Source organism: Cinclus cinclus, chromosome 4 (genome assembly GCF_963662255.1).
Source record: "Cinclus cinclus chromosome 4, bCinCin1.1, whole genome shotgun sequence".
In the NCBI taxonomy this organism is placed as follows: domain Eukaryota; kingdom Metazoa; phylum Chordata; class Aves; order Passeriformes; family Cinclidae; genus Cinclus; species Cinclus cinclus.
In genome coordinates this window covers 57379410-57399480 of record NC_085049.1, presented here as the reverse complement: position 1 = coordinate 57399480, position 20071 = coordinate 57379410, and the positions used below count along the sequence as shown (strand labels likewise).

The window sequence follows — 20071 nt, the reverse complement described above, 5'->3', positions numbered from 1 at the left end:
ACGAAACACAGTATATCTAACATCTGATATCATATAGAGAGAACTATCAGGGAGGGGAATCAAGTCATACAGCTGAAACTCAAGTTTTAATTTACACATATAATCTCTAGTCCCTGTTACCTTTCTTCTACAACAGGCTGGTGAAAAATATTGTTCAATTGTCCGAGCACCTTGTGGGAAAGAGCACACAGTCAGATATTTATCTGTATTTATTGCCATTAAAGTGGCACACTGGTATCAGCAAGATTGGGGTTGTCACTGGCTGAGAGTAAAATGTCTCTGGGAATGGAAACCCAGATCAGCATCACTCAGGACCTGCAGAAGTACAGAGAACCAGATAAGGCCAAGCCACAAAAACCCAGTATGATTTAGTGTCTGTGAACAATTTCTAGACTGAGGGAAGTGCAAGCATGAAATGACCATCAGAAAGAACTCGAAGCCCAAAGGTTTGTGCCATGCTCTTCTGCTTACCCAGATCCATAAGGGAAAAGATGAGGAGGAGGTGAACATCTTTCAGTGCTCCAGGTAGAAAGATGGCAGCAGACCTGTTGTTTTGGCCCAAAGTGGAAAGGCTGTCACACTCCAAAGATAGAGAAGCCTCCATGACAGGAGGTCAGGAATGGACCACCTGCCCCTGATTGCTGTAGGGCTGGTGTCCAGAACAGCCCATGAGTAAGACAGGTGCAAGACTAAGTAAGCACCTTTTGTGAGTGAGTTGCTTATGATGGATGTAAATGTAGGTAGCTTGTCTTCAGTGAGACTGGATTGGAAACTTCATTCTTTTTCTAAGCTTTTGTTTGATAGAACAAATTAAGGCTGGAGAAGAGGGCCCCATCAGAAAACAGACCCTGAATGAAACAATTCCACAGCCTCTCTAAGAGGGACTGCAGGACATCATTGCCCACTTCAGTTATGATCTGAGCTCTTAAGTCAGGACAGGCTTTTCAAACAACTGTGGCAGTCTGAGAAACCACAGCAGCAAAGTGGGGAGGGGAAGCAGCAATGGGGAGGAGTGGGAATTTTGGAAAAGAGAAGCAGCAAAGCAAGAACTAAAAGCAGGAGACAGATGGCATGAAGCTGTGTCAAAGGGGAAGTGGGAAGGTGCAAAAGGGGAATATAGGAAGTGGGGACAGTTTGCAGCCCAGTCAGGCTGAAGCAAAATTAATGTTTACCCTGGTTGGCACCCAATGCACAGAGAAAAGTCCACATGGCCACTCAGGACTGCCTGAGAGAGAGGTCACACCAGAAAAATCCAAGATGATGAGAAGACATGCTGTGACCATGTCCTGTGTGTGCAAAGAAATGAGCCTTGTGCTGCCTCCATGAAAGAATTCCTCCTGCTCTTCTGTCTGTGCTGAAGGACAAGCTTCCTGCTCAGGTCTTGCCCTCCTGTAGAAGGCTGTGATGTGCAAGCATCATTTCTGCAAGAGCCCCCCTTCCTTTCTTCCATCATCCTTGAGGGGGCAGAACACCACAGAAAAGAGAGGGAGAGATAGGTGGTCCTCACTGCTTTGGATCCTTGTGGGGGAAAAGCAGTACCATGCATTTCATCACTGCTTTGCAGTCTCACATGGGTGCCATGCAAACCCAGCACATCTGGGTCACTCTGAGATGACATAGCTCAGGACCCTGAAAGCCTCCCAGAACAAAAGTGTCTCAGTGAGTGATTAGTTCCCATTAGCATCTCCCTCAAACTCAGCAAAAGGAACAAGAAACCCCAGGTGTGTGCCCTGCTGCGCGTGCAGAAGGAAACTCATGTCAAGAGCACCTCTTGGTGGTGTGAGGGGACATCAGAGCAGCAGCAACACATCTGTATGCTCAGTCTGGGTTATGAGCCTATATCCTGCAGATTCCTTTCTTTTTCCTGCAGGGTGCACGAATGCAAGATTTTAATGCAGCAGGTGCCAGTTGCTCTTAGAGTGATTTTGTATGTATTCCTTGAGTGTAACATCCCATTATTAAATCCTGTTTAATCCCATTTAAATGTGATGGAAAGAAACATCCTGAAAACTTTTATGTAGATCCCTGTTGTCCCTCTACAGAGGGTCTTGTGGAGGAAGGATGTCTATAGATTCACAGCACAGACTTCTGACTGGACAGGAACTGACTGTCCACTGCAGTTGCAGGGAATTATCTTCCAAAAGTAATTTGCCCAGAAATGGGGTCTTGCCAGGACTTCATGGCTCATTGCTGGACATGCAGATTTACATTGTCTTTGGCATGGGCCTCGCCTGTGTGTGGCTTCTCCACAACAATCCCTCTTCCCTGACCAATTAAACTGGTCTTCTTCACCAGTCCCTTCCACACTGCCAGTCCCACAAGCCCATATGCCAGACTACCAAGACAAAAGCAAACACTGGTGTTCAGGTGTTCAGCATGTCAGTGGTCCTTGTTCATCCCTGCCTCCACGTCCTAGAATGGGCTTTATCTTTCCACCAGTAGCATCTCCAGAGCCTGATACACCTGCCTTATAACTGAGTTAATATACTCTGTGCCTGCCTGTCATTTCCAGCTCCCCTCTGTAAAAGCCTTTTTCCCTCTCTCTTATGTTCTTCTCTGACCTGTATTCCTGTGTCCCATTCCTGGTCTCCCTTGCAGAGGTGTCAGTGGGTATCCTTCCTCCCCTTTCCCTGCCACCCACAGAGGGAACACCTAGTACAGCTGGTCACTTTGTGCTTCTGAAATAGCAGCAGACTTGGAAACATTCCATGGTTGAAGGTTTCTGGGCTGTAGCCAGTGCTGAGTGACAGCTGGGAGAGCTCTCCTCCAGAGCAGGTCAGTCACAACAGCCTCCTGTGGCTGCAGCACAAAGGTCATCAGCCTTTGGAGAAACACTTTACTCAGAGTTCCTTCCTTCAGGAACATCCCAGCTGCAAACACACTGGTCTTACTCTAATCGGCCTCCTGGCCAAGCCTGCAAATTCTTAATTAATTCTGTGCCACCATATCCCATCTTCTGTAAAACCCGTATCCTGCCCATCCACTCATGAGTTCAGGCTGGAGCATGCAGATGTGCATACATACAATATTTCAAGGATTAATGTTGCATGGGAGGAGAAGGAAGAAAGAGGAGGCAAACTCTCTTTTCAATAATGGAAAGAAAGGAGTAGAGCTTCCTGGGATCGTTCTGCTCTTGTCTCTTCTTTCTTAGGGTGATTGCTTTCTTCTTCTTGATGCTTAGCTCTAAAAAGCTTTTATTTTCTGAGGACAATGAGGACTGCCTGAGAGAGTTGGAATTGCTCAGCTTGAAGAAGAGAAAGATGTACTTGTAGTCTGGGCAGGCGAGGAAGTGCAGCACTATCATATCCCCACAGTAGAGGAGGAATAGAGCAGCCACTGGGTTGCAGCTGCATGACTTCCTTGTTCTGCCTTCGCAGAATTATTGTTTCTTGAGATGTTTCACCCTTGACCCTTAGGGGCACTGGGAAGACCTGAAAAACCTTCATTACCCCTCATCACCCCAGTTCTCACACTTCAGATTCCCTTCCCTGCTAACACCTCCTCCAAAGCTTGGGTGATAACTGAGGGAGGAGAAAATCCACCCTTCCACCTTGCTTCTAACCCTTGTTCAGCTCCCCTGGAGAAGCAGTTTGGTGCCCCCCTCTGTTCATTGGGATGAGGTGGGGAGGGAGTGGGTGAGACACACAGGGAAGAACAAGAAATATTACGGCACAAGAGATATCACATCCCGAGCAAGGAACCACGGCGGCTCCGCCTTCAGCCAGCCGAGCTGCGGCTGCGGTGGAGGGGCGGGGGGACCGCCAGGCGATCGTCGAGCGAAGTTCCCTCTTCCACTTCCTCCCTTCTTGCAACCTGCTGTCCCCATACCCGCATTTGCCCATCCCTCCCTGCTGTTTGCCTTGGCGTGAGTTCCCTTTGCCTCGGGCACCGTCCTCCGCCACGGGTCCAGAGTCATGCAAGCCATCAAGTGTGTGGTGGTGGGAGACGGGTACGTACCCTGCGGGTTTGCTGGGGCTGCGGGGCCGGACAGGCTGTAGCCAGGGACACCAGGAAAGGTGGATGCTTGGTGAAACTCTCTCCGCTTTGCTTCTGACCTCCTGCAGGATCGCTACTACTGCGGACGTGCTCGCTCCTCCCTCCCGGGGGCAAGCGACCTTCCTTTTGGGGGAGCTTGGAAGAGGGAATTTCGCAGGGCATCTGCATGGGAATGCTGATCGTGCATCTGCATTTCCATCTGCACCCGTGGGAAGTAGAGCAGGTCTGTCCCAAGCGCTGGAGGTGATGGTGTTCCTGCCAGATTCAACTTGTAGGCAGCAGTTAGATTTAAAGGCATTAGGTACCAGTGCTCTCTGCAGGTGAATGGCTCACTGAAAGCTGTGTGCTCACTGGGATTGACTGGGAGAAGGCATGGCACTCTGGTCTTATCACGATCTCTATGTTCAGTTTCTCTCAGCAGGTTAGCTCTGTATTGGGGTGTGGTGGGGACTGTTGGCAAGGGGCCCCTGTGGGCACATGGGGAAGAAGCTCTTTCCACTGAGATAGGCAGAAGTATAGGCCGCTTTGGGAGTGGCAGCTAACAAACCTCACCTTCACAACATGCTGGCTTCTCTGCCCCTGTCCCCTGATGCCTGGAAATGGCTTGATCCAAGCCATCCATGAGTTAAGCAGTCATCACTGCCTGGAACAGGAAGGATACAGTGGACAGAGCATCTTCTTGCCCTGTGGGATGAGTAAATGCAAGGGAGGGAAGGAGGAGAGTCTGTGCTTGGAATGGAATTGCTTAATTCCTTTCCACCTAGAAGCTGGCCAGACTTATCTGGGGCAGTTATAACATAGAAGATGAAGAAACATTTACAGCAGTGCTGCTCCCCACAGTCACTTCCTCCTTTAGACCTCGTCTGGGAAAGATAGATGTCTGCACGCATAACCCGTCATGTTCTCAGGGTCTGGGGCAAGGGGATGGGGATAGGAGAAGGCATGAGGACAGACAGATAAAAATCCACAACCTCTAATAAAGGTCCCCTGAAGGCTTTAAGCTGGATGAACAACTCCACTGGGTATTTATCTGTTACCTAGTTCCCCATCCCCCAGTTTGCCCCTCACACATAGCACCAATTCTGTAACCTTCCATCAAGGCAGCATCCCCCTCACATCACGGTTAACCCCACCACATGTCCTGGGAGAGTAGGCTCTAAGAAAGGAGGGTGCAAGAGGGAGAAACAAATGTCAGAGCATGCCAAAAAGCTCAGCTTCCTCCTCAGTTGCTCCACAGTTCAGTGTCAGAGGGAGGTGCCTTGTGACCAGGGTGCCTGTCAAGGGCGCCCAAAAAGGCAGAGCTGCAGCCCTGTGACAGGGGACTTCGCAGGTAGAGCTGAGATGGTCTGAGAATCCCCAGCAGCACAATTCAGCCTTTGCCCAGGAAAGACCTCTCCCTTCTCCTGGGCTGTGCTGGTTGGGGCAGGTTACTGTCACCAGCTCCATTTCCTGTGTTCTGTAACTGAACACTGCCAAGCTTTTCCGGGCCACACAAACCTGAGAAACAGCATCCCAGCAGAAGAAGGTTTTCTTTCCAACACCTGTCTTGGCTGCTTTATTTTCTTCCGATTTCTCTGCACTTCTTTCCTTCACCACAGGCTTCAGCTTGCCCACAACACCTCCTCCCCCCACATGATAGCCTTATTGCTCCTTTTCCCACCAATGCTCTCACCCAGTCTGGACTGTGCTTCTGCCTTGCACTCCACCCTGCTGCAGCAGGCTACAGAGGAGGCTATGGGGAGAGGAAGCACCAGCTTCCAGCTCAGAAACACCACCATCAGCCTCCAGCAGCCATGGGAGCAGGCACCTTTTTAACTCCTTACAGCTCTCTGTGCAGGTGCTGCTGCAGCTTGCTGTAGATGGGAAAGACTGGGTAAGTCAGGAAAAGCTGCTACCACTCCCTGTCCACAGCACCTGAAAAGCAGGTGGGAGTGTGTGTACTCGAGTGCTGAAGCTGGCATGGCCACTTTGTCATGGCACACCAAGGCAGTGCAGCTGTCCTGGCTGTGAGCTTACAGCACTCTGCCTTCACTGCAAAATGGGCTCCCACCTCCATCTCAGTGTTTTAGCTGAGTGATCTCCGTACTAGACCGTAAAAACAAGCCTTTCTGATCAAAGACAACAAACATTTCTGGGCAACATCCTGTCTTTCTTCCTGCCAGGTTTCTAACCTGTGGTTCTGCACTGTCTGGTCCTGTGAATGCATTTCTGCTCCCAGGGGTCTCCAGATAGGGCTAGGTTAGAGGTGTAGAAGGAATTGCCCCATCTCCATCTCACCCTAGCAAGACTGTCTGCACTGCCATGAATTGTTTCCTTTCTCTTCCAGGGCTGTGGGAAAAACCTGTCTCCTTATCAGCTATACCACCAATGCCTTCCCAGGAGAATACATCCCCACTGTGTGAGTAATGCATAAACAAACAGGTCCTGGAGTGGGTGGGAAGCATGAAAAGCAGGATGTGAAGGGATGCAGTGACCTTGGCATGGGTCACAATCTCCATTCCAAGCAGAGGAAACCCAGTGAAGGTGTCTCTAACTTTCGATCTGTTGCCTTTCACAAAAAGCAACCATATGAAACCCTGTTATAAATGAGATATTTGGGGGACTCCAGCCAACTCAAGGTCTATCTGCCTGCTAAGTTTACAAGTAGCAGATGGGATCCTACTGGTTAAAACAGACACTAGGCTACAACAACTGGGCCATACCCAAGAGAAGGCAGAGGCAGATGGATGGACATGGGATCCCACTTCCTTCCCTGTCCAAAGCACTTGCTGGCATTAGAGCAGTCATGGATTCTGCATGGAGCAGAATCATATAATTATTTGGAAAAGGCCTCTGAGATCATTAGGTCCAACCACTAGCCTAGCACTGCCAAGCCCACGACTAAATCCTGTCCCTTCTAATGTGAAGATGCCATGAACACATTCAAAACACCTTTGTGTTGGTTCCTTCCTATCACTGGTTTCCCTTAAACTGGGAATAAAAGTACCGAAAGGACCAGGAAATAAAATTTTCTAGGATGAGGGTAGGAACTTCTCTGTTGCTTTATTATTCTTTTTTTTTTTTCCTACCAAGAAAAAAACCTTTTACTTCTAAGCATGCCATCCTGACAGTTATTCTAAAATATTTCAAATTGGATTGTCAAAGAGTAATGGGACACATTGTTCTCAGTTCCAGCAGGGCTGTTGAGGAGGGCAGCAAACTACAGAGACATGTCTTCTTCTTCACTTCTAAGCACAAAACTAGGTTTTAGAACACAGAAGAAAGACAGGGGCTTGGCTCTAGAGCAAACACAGTTGTGGGAAGGATACTGGGGGGAAAAATGGAAAAAGAAAATGGTTTGTGAACCTGCATGCAAGGTATCAAAGCTGTAGCTATAGCCAGGCACCTGTCCAGGACAGTTGAACGGGGAGGAGGTTGATGAGGTGGAGGTTCACAGGAAACCAGCATCACCCAGAGGAGCTGAGAAGAGGAATCACCACCCTTGCTCTTGGGTGCACCTAGTGAACCCCACCTACACTGCTGGAAGGGCTCTCTCTTCTCTTGTTTGAGCCATGGCCTGTGTCTCTGACTTTCAGGTTTGATAACTATTCTGCCAACGTGATGGTTGACAGCAAGCCTGTAAATCTGGGACTGTGGGATACTGCTGGACAAGAGGATTATGACAGGCTGAGGCCGCTCTCTTACCCGCAGACGGTGGGTCACACTCCATGCCCCTCCTCCCTTCCTCCCTCAGCTGCATCTCCATCCCTCACTGCAGAACTCAACACGTGCCATGAAACAGTGACAGGGCTGTTACTGGCTCTCTCTGACCTTTTCTGAGAATATCTCATGATACACAACTGCCTTGAAACCTGAAAGTTGAAAGATATCTTACAGATATTTTGGAGCTTTTATCTGAACTCCCATAACTGGTATAACTGAACAAGAAAACGAGACATTCAAAGACACTCCTGAGCCCAGCTGACACTGACTTTGTGTGGGTCAGGTGTCCCACACAGCCCTGGAAAAAACCTTCCTTTTGTAAAGTTAAGGTAGTTCATGGCATTTAAAAGCTGAGGTGGGAATTTTTCACATTTCTGTGAACCCTACTCTTCTGTCTTCTGCCTTTTGAAAGAGATATGATTTGTGAGTGCGTGTTTGATCTGCTGGTGCCTCTAGCAGAACAAATGGGTGCCTCAGACACTGTGTGTTCACCAGTTTTTGACCACACTGACAGAGTGATTTCAGGGTTTAAGGCCCACCTTCCCTGGAGAGTGTTGTTTAAAGCAGTGTTTTGGCAAGCTCAGAAAGACCTTGCTGTATCAGACATTAGTTTGAAGGTTGCCACTGCAATCAAAAAGGTTAGGAATTTATTAGAAATTGCATGTTTTGGCTAAGTTCAGCCACCCAAAAATCATATACCTGGTATAAGGTGGTTTTGCCTGCAGTCAAGCACATCTATTTCTCAACAACATCCAACCTGGGACATATCTCAAGGATAGGTGGAGGAATGTTTCTCCAATGTTTTTGTCTCTGGTGGCTGTAGAAGTATGGAAATGGATAGGCTGGGTTCTGGCATCACTGCTCCAGCTAGGTGAAGCTGGATGAAATAGATGCAACCTTGATGAGCTGGTATGGTTTTGGTTCTGTTTGGTTTGCTCTGGTTTTCAAAGAAGTCTGAATTCTACCATGCCCAGGAGAATCGCTTACCTGGAGAACAAAAACTGCCTCCTCTGAGTCCTGTGTGTGTACTTTTTCTGCTGGAACTAGGTCTGTCTCAACTGTAGGCAAAATTGTTTTGCCCTGAAAGCTCTCTGGTGTTCTGTGAGAAATCAGCAGGAAGATGTCAGGCCATTTCCCATGAGGATGAGTGTGCCAACCACAAGAACCCCATCCTCAGAGCTGACCATTTGGCTCTTCTGATAATGGTGGCTATGGTTACAATGACTCAGGGGAGCAGAGATCCTTCTCTCTGCTAGAAGCAAGAAGCAGCAGTCAGGACTTTTATATAATAGAGAGAGCTTTCCCAAGCACAGCCCTCTGCTGCAGAGGGAGGGTGTTACCCACACAGACCTTCCCTCCCCCTTTCCTGCTTCATCATGCCATCCCATGCTCCCATCCTAACTCTTCACCATGGTTGTGTGCCTGCAGGATGTCTTCCTGATCTGCTTCTCCCTTGTCAGCCCGGCATCTTATGAAAACGTCCGTGCTAAGGTGAGACCGTATCCTAGTCCCCCAGGGAGACTACCACTAGGACATCTAGGTTCAAGAGGTCATATCTCTTTTCTGTTAGTCAGAAACCTCCTTCAGATGCCTTTTCTGGCTCATTTCAAAGAAGGTGGCCATCTCTACTAACGGGCTAGTATTCATCTTGCTGGGCTTTTGTGCTGTCAGATCACAGATTTATATTCTGATGGCATCTTTCAGCCAAGACTGTCAAAGCACAGACACACAGGATTGGTCCATAGGGTATAAGGAACAGGTAGCCACAGCTTTTAGATGGGAAGTGAGGGAAGAAGGGAGAGATTGGTGAACAGGAGAACAAGAGCGTGTCCTTCCTACCACTTTAAGGTTCTTTCCTGGGCAGGAGGGTCGAGGGCAGAGAGGAGCTTGTGCTTTTGTGTAACAACATTTGAGCTTCCTGTCAGGTATTTTGCCTGAGGACCCAGCAACAGGAGCTGGCCTGGGCCAGGCCATAGTGCCCAACAATGGATGTGAGAAAGGACAGGCCGTTAGCTACCTTGCTGACATTTTTTTCAGGAGTGACTCTTTGTTTTCCCATGTGTGTGCCAATGTGTGTGACCTCTTCTCACATCTGTGGCATTTTGCTCCACTGCTAGTGGTTCCCTGAGGTACGGCACCACTGCCCAAGCACTCCCATCATCCTCGTGGGCACAAAGCTGGATCTCCGTGATGACAAGGACACCATTGAGAAGCTGAAGGAGAAGAAGCTATCCCCCATAACGTATCCTCAAGGTCTTGCTCTGGCCAAGGAAATAGGTATGTGTTTGGGAATCGTCTTGGACCTACTGAAAGGAGAGAGGCAGGAGAAAAGGGCTTCACCCCAGTTTACGAGGCTTTTAATATCAGTATCTCATAGTGGTATCTCCAAGGGACATGAGGCACATCCAGGGTCATGAGACAAAATGCACTTCAGGAGATTCAGGAAGGAGATCTGCTCCTTGAGGAAGACTCAACCCCTCAGCCCTCTGTTTTCTGTCTCTCTCTGGACACCATCTTCGATATACACACGCAGCTACATACTTTTACAATCTGGTCCCCTTTTACTCTGCTTACTTCTTTTCTGTGCAAGTCGCAGCTGCACCGTGGGCATAGGCCACCCCTTCATATCTGGAGAGAGACAGAAGAGAGGCTTTTAACTTGTCTCAGAAAGAATTGCAAATGCAGTTTCCTGTCCCTGACTCTGTCTGCTGGGGCTCATACAGGCAATCCCAGGTATGAGTGTATCACCCCACCATCCAGCTCTTCTCAGATGTGGCACGTAGAAGTAGGAGAGAGGGTGAGAAACACAGCTTGAGGGACTTTTCTAGAAGGAATTCAGCAGAGAGGGTGTCTGTCCAGGATGACATGGTCAGACACACACAATGGCTACGTGGGTAGCCAGCAGCCAAACCTAGGTCTAGTGCAGCTGGCAAGCTTTGCCCTGAAGTCAAGACTGTCTGAGTGAGTGAAATGTGTCCCGACAATGTGCAATGTCTTTGATCGCCTGAGATGTGTTTATTTAGCTTGGGCAAGAGCCAGGCACCGTGCTTTCCAGCAATAAGGAGCAGAAACCTGTGTATCCCCAATGCCTACCCCAGCTCCCCTCCTCCCCATTGCAACCCCTGCCTTCCTCCTGACAGACTCTGTGAAGTACCTCGAGTGCTCGGCTCTGACACAGCGCGGGCTCAAGACGGTGTTTGACGAGGCCATCCGAGCAGTCCTGTGCCCGCAGCCCACCCGGACCAAGAAACGGGCATGCAGCCTCCTCTAAGCAAGTAAGTCTGACAGGAATCCCTGGCAATGGTGCTTTCCTGCTCCTGAACCCTTATGATTCCCTCTGTTCCTGGTGAGGCTGTTGGAATGGGTCACCTTCAGAAAGAGAGAGGGGGGAAGATGGCTGATCCTGACTGGGGAAAGAACAGGACACGGTATGATGCACCCTGGATCAACTTCCCCCCTTCTTTCTGCTTGATTGTGGCCAAGTTTGTTTCCATCTCTAGACATGGGGCAGCCTAGGATTTTCCACATATGACCTCACAGAGAAGAACTGTCTGTCAGCTTCTGCCACAGTGGGAACCACATCCAGGCTGCCCTGGGGATAACATGCTCTGAGATCTATGAAGCCATAGTCTTTGCCTACAGAAAAAAAAAATAATGAAAAGAAAAAGCTTTCCTTATTCATGGCAATTGCCAGCGGCCCTTCCTCTTACCAAGCCCTGATCACCTCAAGGGTGTTTTTTGTGTTGTTCATTGGCAAGTGGCAACTTCTCCTACAGGACTCCTTTACTCCTCATATTTTCCCTACCTGCCTCCACTTCAGTACAAGGCAGCAGAGGGAAGAGAGATGCTTGAGGACAAGAGTCAAAGCTGGTCAGAGCCTGATGAGAGAGAAGAGGGAGAGCCTGCTAGTTTGGACCCTGTCCCTTCATACAACCACCATCACCAGAGCAAAGGGAGGGAGAGTAGGAAAATAGTTGAACTGGTATTATGAGGTCTGTCATGTTTTTGGCTATAGATCCCAGCCTCGTCCTGATGCCAGGTGCTGTCTAGCACACGGGAGAGTGATGGCTCCAGCAACCCAGAGCCCAGCACCTTGTGGTGATCATTGCTTTCTACTCCTGCCGGCTTGAAAGACTGCTGTGGGTCTGTAGCACTGGTTTGTCTCCTCATACAATGTCCCTATTCTTGCCTCTCCCCTTCCTTCCAGGCCCCTGAGACTACAACATAGTGACTGAGACCCAATAAACAGACTGTACATTTTTGTCATGTCCGTGATGTGTTGCATCTCAGGGGGACACAGCCCTGAGGCCTTGAGCAGTGGGATGGCTGAGCTGGAGGCACCTCCCAGCTGTGCCCCCACTTCAGCAGTACCACACAAAGCCTGGTGAGCCCCAGTTGCTGTAGGATGATGAGACCAGGCCTGATTCATCCTCCAAGTTCTCATCTGAGCCCCCTGCATTCCTTTTGCCTTTCCTCTTGTCAGTCTCCATGTGTTCAAAGGAAAAGTTGTCTCCCCTCTGTGCCACAGAGAGGATGGGATACAGAGTTTGGGAGGGGATGCCTGGATGCAGACTCCTTTCTGTGGGGACTGTCCCCGCAGGTTGCCTGGGACATCTTTTCACCAAAATATTGCTGCATTAATTCTTCTAAGCTCTGGCACTCTCTCACACTGCCAGACACAGGCAGAGTGAGAATAGGAAGGGGGAGGGCAGGGAAAAAAAATTAAAGAGGGAAGAATGAGTCACCAGTCCAGACAAATTGCCTCCAAGACACTAAAATTAAGCTGAAGAGAGAGGTCCCAGCAGTACTATGGATCTGGCAGCTGTGAGCACCTGCCTTCCTGATGCATTGCAGGGACTTGAGAGTGAGTGTTACAGGGTGGCTGCTACTGCCACTACTTGCAGGAGAGAAGAGGGCTCAGGGTGTGATGATTGGCACTGCAAACTCCTGCAGTCCTAGGAGGGCACAGAGAAACTATGGAGTTGAGCCAGATTAGTGCTCCCAGATGCAGCAACACTTCTGAGCTTCAAAGGTTGCTTCCTGCACTGAGGAGGTTCATTTGTGATGCCAGGTACAGCCAGACACAGTGAATCTCCTGAGATACCCAGGGAAATTTCTGCAATTTCAATTCATGGAATAAGGCACTTAATTCAGTGATGTGACATATTACCTACTGATAAAGTTCAGAGCAACCTTGGGCATTCTGTGGCAGGGAGTTCCATGAATATCTGCACTGCACGTGGGCTGCTGAATGAATTTCCCAGGCCCCATCGAAAGGTAATGTAAATTATGTCAATGTAAGTCCAGAAGAGTAAAAATGAAGCCTCTGGTATGGGCTATATACCTGAAAGGTATATACCTGAAAGGGCAGGGGACACAAAGTACTTGAAAATGGGATCTGACTTCCTTTAAGAATCCTAATCATGACTCATAGCAATATATTCCCAGTGGTTTTTTACTTCTCCCCAGTTTTCCAGCCTTGGTTCTTACCTTTTCAGTCTGCCCCATCCCCTATCATGTACAGCAATGCATACAATGTGTGTGAAACAAAATTCATGTGTCTACCTGCCTGTGGAAGTGCAAAGGCTGAGCTCTCCTCCCAGCACAGTTTAAGCAGTTTGCACAGCCCCCCTCTGGAACTGAGGCAGAGAATGGGACAGGACTCAGAGCACTGAGGAAGTGATCAGGAGACCTGGAATTTGTGATCCTATGACTGTGCTTACGCTAACAAGTCCTGCAAGGATTAGCAGAACTGTGTAGAACTCTGCAGTTGCATGGCTCTGTTTCTTCTGACAAAGGAACTTGGGGCTTCTGTATGGTGCTACAGACATCTGCCCTGCCATTGTAAAGAAAACCCCTGGGTGCTACCCATGCCATTCCTTCCCCAATGAGGACCCCTCTCTGTTCTGTCTCCAGACAGCATTGTGTTCTAGCCTAAAGAGGCCTGACAGCTTTGAAGTCCTCTACTGTGTTCATCAGCTCATTTTGGAGCAGCACTGGCTGTACATAAAGTTGGCCAAGTAGGTTTGGATGCCAGATTTTAGACCCTGGCTCTGTCGTGCTTGAAGAGATACTGCCTTCTTTTGTTAAAGCTGGAATTTACCCTAGGGGCTCAAATGCTCACAAACAGCAGTGCCAAATGTCAAGAACTGGGTGATGCACAGCTCAAGGAGTCACTGATGTTGGCTGCAGGGCATGAAAGGGGGTGAGAATGACAGGGAAGTTCTTTGTGCAGGGAATGGGATGGGAAAATCCTTCGTGGGACAACTGCTCACACAGATTCATTTCTTTCTTACATCAGTTTCTTCTGAGTCTGTGTCATCCAGCAGAGATGAAATCTGGTAGGAGAGTTTGGGGCTGTTAAATTGGAGCATTTTCACAATGAAGATGCAAAAAACACCATGTATGGAGCCAGGGAAAGGGAAGGAGTCGAAACAGACAGTCCCTCATCTGCCCATCTCCCCTCATCTCCATCTCTCGGGAGGTGCTCACAGGGCAGAAGGGAGAAGGGTTTGTGCGCTCAGCATGGCCCTGATTTCCGAGCACCCTGTCACCCAGCAGCTTTTGCTGTGTCCCTGCAGCACCACTCCTACCTGCAAAACCCTTGGAACAGGGGCCCGACTCCTGGGTGCCCCTAGGAGAGCCGAGTCACCCCCTCCTGTTCTCTGCATCCCTCTTTTCTTCCTCCTACTGTCTTCGGCTTCTTTTACCGCACTCTTCATTCCTCCATCCTCGCCACTTCTGCGCTCTCCTTATCCCTCTACCCATCTCCTCGCGCCTCCCTCTCCCGCTTTTATTCTCCATCCCGGTGTCTCCCCCCCTCTCATCATTGTTCTCCTGCCCTGTCGCCCATCCCCTCCTTCTCCTTCTCCTTCTCCTGCCGGTATTTCCGTGCGTGGCGCCCATTGGCTGCCGGTGCCCGTCCCCCGGTACCGGCGCTCCGCTCCCTCTGCCCGATCCCCGCGGATGGTGGGGGCTGCGCGGGGCAGAGACCCACGGCAGTGGGGCTGAGAGGTTCCGCATCCCCCCCGCCCGCCCCCGGGCCCCTTCCCACGGCGGGGGCGATGGATAAGTCCGGGAAGATGGACTCGCCCCTCCGGTAGCGCTCGGCGGGGCTCGCTCCCTCCGGGAGCGCTCTGCTCTGTCGCGGTTAAGAAAGGGGAAGGGGACAAGCGTGACACGGATTCTCCCTGGGAAGCGGAGGAAAATGTACATCCCGACGGCATGTAAGTACCCCAGCGGCTCTGCCCGCTCTTCCCAGATGACTCCCGCGGGCATGAGTCCATGCAGAAGTTAAGTCTGCAGTTCCAGAGAAGAAAACCTGCCGACCACCCCGGGCTCTCGACCCTCCAACTCTGCCAGTCCAGCCTGGTCCTTACGAGACAGCTCAACCGCGAGGTGAGACCGCAGAGTCCTGAGCTGGAGCAGGGCCGTGGGAAACAGGGGGGACAGGAGGGGAGGGGGTCAGGAGGGAGTGGTGCAGATTATTTGGCTCTGTTGTCCCTCCCAGATGATATTCATGGTTTGTTACCAGGACTAGGCTCAGCTTTCAGCATCCACCTCCTCCTCTCATTCAATGCAGAAAAAAAAAATATGTATATATTTATGGGTTTTTTTTTCCCTAAGGAAAGAAGTAGTGTCAATTCCCCATCTCTTCCTACCTCTCTGCGTTATTCCTGCTCTCCAGCTGCATGAACCAGGCATATTCTGGTAGCGCCTGTAAGAGGATCCCAAGCCTCTTGCAACAGGTGCTGTCCACATCAGGAACAGATCCAAGTGGATGCCAACACACATCAGTCTGAGACCAGGGCTCCTCACCAACTCCTACCTATGCATGTGCTGCCAAAGCAACTGGCTGAGTGGATCCAAACTAGATGGAGCACTGGTGCCCCGTGTTCTTTTCTGCCAAACTAGCCAAAATGTGTGACAAGACATTTGATCTGGTACATGGTACTTAACAAAGTAAGAATGGCAGCAAGAGACCACGCCTGCTTAAAGATCAAGTTTCTCCCCTGCAGCTGCCTGAGCAGGAAAACGAGTGTATAGGAAATCCATGCTTTTTGTTGCATGCTTTTGATAGGGCTTCCAAAGCTACCCTGAAGCTGGATTTACTGTATTGCTAAACAACACTCTGAGCAACTGGCTTTGAGATCTGGACCCCAGACACTTCTCCAAATGCATTGCAGCTCCACCAGGAGTATCTCCATCCATAGCTGGCATTTGTTAGGCTCCAAATGCTTGGCCTTTTTCTTCTTTAAATTCTATTGCATGCAAGAGGAACATCCAAAAGGATTCCTATATTTGTCTTCATCTTTTAGAGGATCATCCTTTTATGAACATACTGTTCTGGCTTCTGCCACCTTTTGTAGGGATCTTTGTCCCTAGAGCAGCCATTGCCCTCTTCTTTTCTCCAACAAGTGATTTGTGTCACTAGAACAGAATTAGAAAAGATACCATCCTTGAACTTAGAGTTTTGAATCACTTCCTATTCTGTTTGTTCATTGCAGCCACTCATGATGTGAGGGACAACCTGGTGCTGCAGGACCACAGATGAGATGGGCTTCTGTCAGGACAATGTGTCACAGCCCATGGCACCTGGAAATTAAGAAAATCTAAACAAGCCCAGTCCTTCAAAACTCAAATGCTCTGTAGCAGGAAACACTTATCCAATAGTCTGTAGAAATGGACTTAAGACATACTTGCCCAACTGTGTTTTTATGGGCCTATCAGATGAGGTTCCTTCAGCATAAAATTTGGTATATCTGTGGAGTCTGTTGGGTTTGCCTATCTGATGTCCAAGGAATCCATCTAAAGCTCAAGTCTCCCCTAGGGTTTCCAGAATTTGGAATGGCACCTACATAACAGGCAAACAAACAAACAAGTAACAAAACCCCAACCAAACATAAAAAACACCTAACACTGTATATATTAGACATTTGCAAACAAAGTTGGGAGGCTACAGAAAGTCACATCTGTGAGAAAAGTCTCTGGAGTGTCTATGGTCTCCTGAAAGTAGTTAAGTTTGGGAGTACTTTCCTTTGACATCCCCAGTTTTAATTTCAATAGAAAAGGAGCTTCAGAGCCCTAAGAGATTTGTTGAGATGTGAAAAGGTGAGCCTCAGGGTCCCCATTCATTTCCACCAAGTCATCTTCCCTTCCAAGGACCTAATTCAAGGGGATGACCCTTCAAGTCCACACTTCCAGAAATTTTTTCCAGAGCTGGAGCAGTCTTGAAAGAAACACAGATTTCCCCTGCATTAGGTTTTCCAAGATGTCTCTGGTCCACAGTATGTGCTGGGCTCTGTATTTCACAAATGGAGCCTTGACAAAAGGCACGTCCATCCCTTAGCTGTCCCTTTTCTCCCTGCAGCTCCTCACCCAGTGTCAGCAGCGAGCTGGTGGTGAATGGAGAGCTTGTTTGCTCAAGGCTGTCTCTGAGTGAGCTGAGTGCTGTTTCCATGCCAAACCCTGAGTGATGAGCAATTGGGCTCCTCAGCTTAGGAAGGCTGGGACACTGCTTTGGTGTTACAAGCAGATGGGGCAGGCAGAGCCTCTAACATTAGCAGTGTGTTGCAACGTGCAGAAGGAGGGGGAGAGAAAGGCTAGGAGAACAAGAGGAAAAGAGACCTGAGGGGTCTGGACTGATCCCTTTTGGTGTACCCAAAATTATCTTTCCTTCACTCTCAAATTGGCATAACACAAACCAGATGCCCTTCAGCTCAGGTGCTGACCTAAGCCTCTCTGCTTGGATTGAAAGTGGTTCTCCTGCTCCTGTGGGGCTAACAGTAACCTGGCCAGTCCAAAAAGGGCTTCAGCAAGCAAGAGAATAAACACTCAGAGAATAGGAAAGTCGGAGTTGGAAAGGTTCTTTTTCACTGGATGCTTTTCCCTCTTTTGTTTGTAAAGTACCTGCCACTCATAAATGAGAACCAGGCCCCTGATGACCATATCCTTAGTACTGGATTCATTAGCAGAAAATGAAAACTTTCCCTGTCCTTATGCTAGTCTGTTGTTCTTTCCCCAGAGGATCTCTCGATAGAGGAGAGGCCCCCATGGAGCCATGTTCCTGTTTGTCCCTCCAGGTCCACTGTGCCTCATGGGACTAGATGGGTTTGATATTGTCCTAAATTTTCCACCATCTGCTAGCATCCACAAACTCTCCTTGATTTCCCACACCTGCCCTTACCTAACACACAGTTAATGTGGTGATTTTACCTGTGGCTTGTTCAGCTGTCATGTCCCCAGTATCAATGTGTTTTTTTCTCCTCCCCTCAGCTCCAGATTGCTAACTGATCCTGCAAGGACACTGTCCCCTGCCCTCTTCCCTGCCTCTGCTATGGACACTTCTGCTTTTAGCCTCCCCACGCCGGCAGTGTTGGAGGAGGGGAATGCCTCCAGTAGCTGGGCAGGCTTCACTAGCCCCAACAGCTCCTCCACCGTCAGCCCTGGTGTAGTTGTCAGCGGTGTCCTCATCCCCGTGGTGTACCTCATTGTCTGTGTGGTGGGGTTGGCTGGGAATTCCCTGGTCATTTATGTGGTCCTGCGGCACTCCGTGAGCGAGTCGGTGACCAATGTGTACATCTTGAACCTGGCCCTGGCTGATGAGCTCTTCATGCTGGGCCTGCCCTTCCTGGCTGCACAAAATGCCCTGTCCTACTGGCCCTTTGGTTCTTTCATGTGCCGCCTGGTGATGGCCGTGGATGCCATCAACCAGTTCACCAGCATCTTCTGCCTGACGGTGATGAGCGTTGACCGCTACCTGGCTGTGGTCCATCCAGGGAAGTCCTCCAAATGGAGGACAGCACGGGTGGCCAAGGCCGTGAGTGTAACCGTGTGGGTGCTGTCTTCCATAGTGGTGCTGCCTGTGGTTGTCTTCTCAGATGTCCCTTTAGGGATGAGTACGTGCCACATCCAGTGGCCAGAGCCCGTCTCAGTGTGGAGAGCTGGATTCATCGTCTACACTGCTACCCTGGGCTTCTTTGGACCACTGCTGGTGATTTGTCTCTGCTATCTCCTGATTGTTGTGAAGGTTCGCTCCTCTGGCAGACGGGTGAGGGCTCTGTCCTCCAAGCACAAGCTTTCAGAGCGCAGAGTGACCCGCATGGTAGTGACTGTGGTGGCTGTCTTCGTCCTTTGCTGGCTTCCCTTCTACGTCCTCAATATAATCAACGTTGTCTGCCCTCTGCCAGAGGAGCCATCCCTCTTTGGAGTGTACTTCCTTGTGGTGGTGCTGCCGTATGCCAACAGCTGCGCCAACCCCATCATCTATGGCTTCCTCTCCTACCGCTTCAAGCAGGGCTTCCACAGAGCCATCTTCAGGCCATCCCGCCGAGTTCAGAGCCAGGAGGTGCCAGCATGCCCCCCCGAGAAGATTGATGACGAAAGGGAAGAGGGTGAGATCAGCAAGATCACCCGGAATGGAAATGACCGGCAGGAGTGCCCTCTAAGTAGTGAAGAAGGAAAAAGCAATGAGCAAAAACCACTCCCTGAGGATCCTGCGGGATGTGAGAAGAGCAACAAGTTGCATGTCAGTTATTTATGATGAAAGGGGTGGTGCAGGGGAAAGAGACATCGGGACATGGGATCCCCTTCACCTTCTCTGCTTTCAAAGGCAATGGGAGACATCGATGCAAGGGAATAATAAAGTCTGAGGGTATGCTTAAAGGTGAATAGGGCTCCATGATCTTGTGGAAAAGCAAGGCATTGTTCTTGGCTTTGGAAGAGACACCTGAGGTTTGTGTGGTCCCAGTGTTACCAGAAATCAGTAAAAAATAAAACCGCCTTAACACTAATGTAACATTAAGAAGAAGGCATTATTTATTTGGCTGGCTGCACAAGGGGGTATCTCCTTCAAAATATCATGCATGCTGAGTACAGAAAAAGCTTCCATTTATATACTATATTTTATATAAATGCTCATTGATTTTCCCAGAATAAACATACATATGATATTAATTTCCTAAAAATCATGGATGTATTTTCCCTCTCTTTTACATGTGTCCCTCTGTCCTGGAGTCTCTTGGTGGTTCCTTGTGGTTGGTGATCCCAAAGTCATACCTGACTGCTTGGTGAACTGGTAAAAGTTGGCACAACTGGGCTGGTTGCTTTTGAGTTCTTCTTCCTACAGAATAATATTGTGCAGCTCCACAGGCCAGTGCGTTTTGAAGAATAAGCATCATATTCACCACTAGGAGCAAACGATTGTTCATCTGGCAACACCAGGTAAAAAGCAGACTGCATTTAGGAGGAGCTGAAGAGGAGATGGGCACTGCGAGTACAGAGAGAGCAAAGTCTGCCCATAGATGACCCAGCTTTGGAGGGCATAGGCTCCATCTCATGGTGGCACCTCGAGGAAGTCCCCAGGTGGCATATA

At 49.4% G+C, this 20071-nt stretch overlaps 2 protein-coding genes across 2 annotated transcripts; both read left to right on the top strand.

Moving 5' to 3' along the window:
- The first annotated feature begins 3737 nt into the window (after positions 1–3737).
- RAC2 (Rac family small GTPase 2) lies at positions 3738–11964 on the top strand. The gene is made up of 7 exons (XM_062492148.1): positions 3738–3949; positions 6323–6394; positions 7572–7689; positions 9127–9189; positions 9816–9975; positions 10839–10973; positions 11714–11964. Exons 1-6 carry the CDS (start codon positions 3915–3917, stop codon positions 10967–10969), a joined length of 579 nt encoding a protein of 192 aa, XP_062348132.1. The 5' UTR covers positions 3738–3914; the 3' UTR covers positions 10970–10973; positions 11714–11964.
- A 496-nt stretch (positions 11965–12460) lies between these two features.
- Positions 12461–19527, top strand: SSTR3 (somatostatin receptor 3). Its single transcript, XM_062492146.1, has 3 exons — positions 12461–12975; positions 14960–15096; positions 17723–19527. The coding sequence occupies exon 3, from the start codon at positions 18035–18037 to the stop codon at positions 19238–19240; it is 1206 nt and encodes a 401-aa protein (XP_062348130.1). The 5' UTR covers positions 12461–12975; positions 14960–15096; positions 17723–18034; the 3' UTR covers positions 19241–19527.
- The last annotated feature ends 544 nt before the right edge of the window (positions 19528–20071 follow it).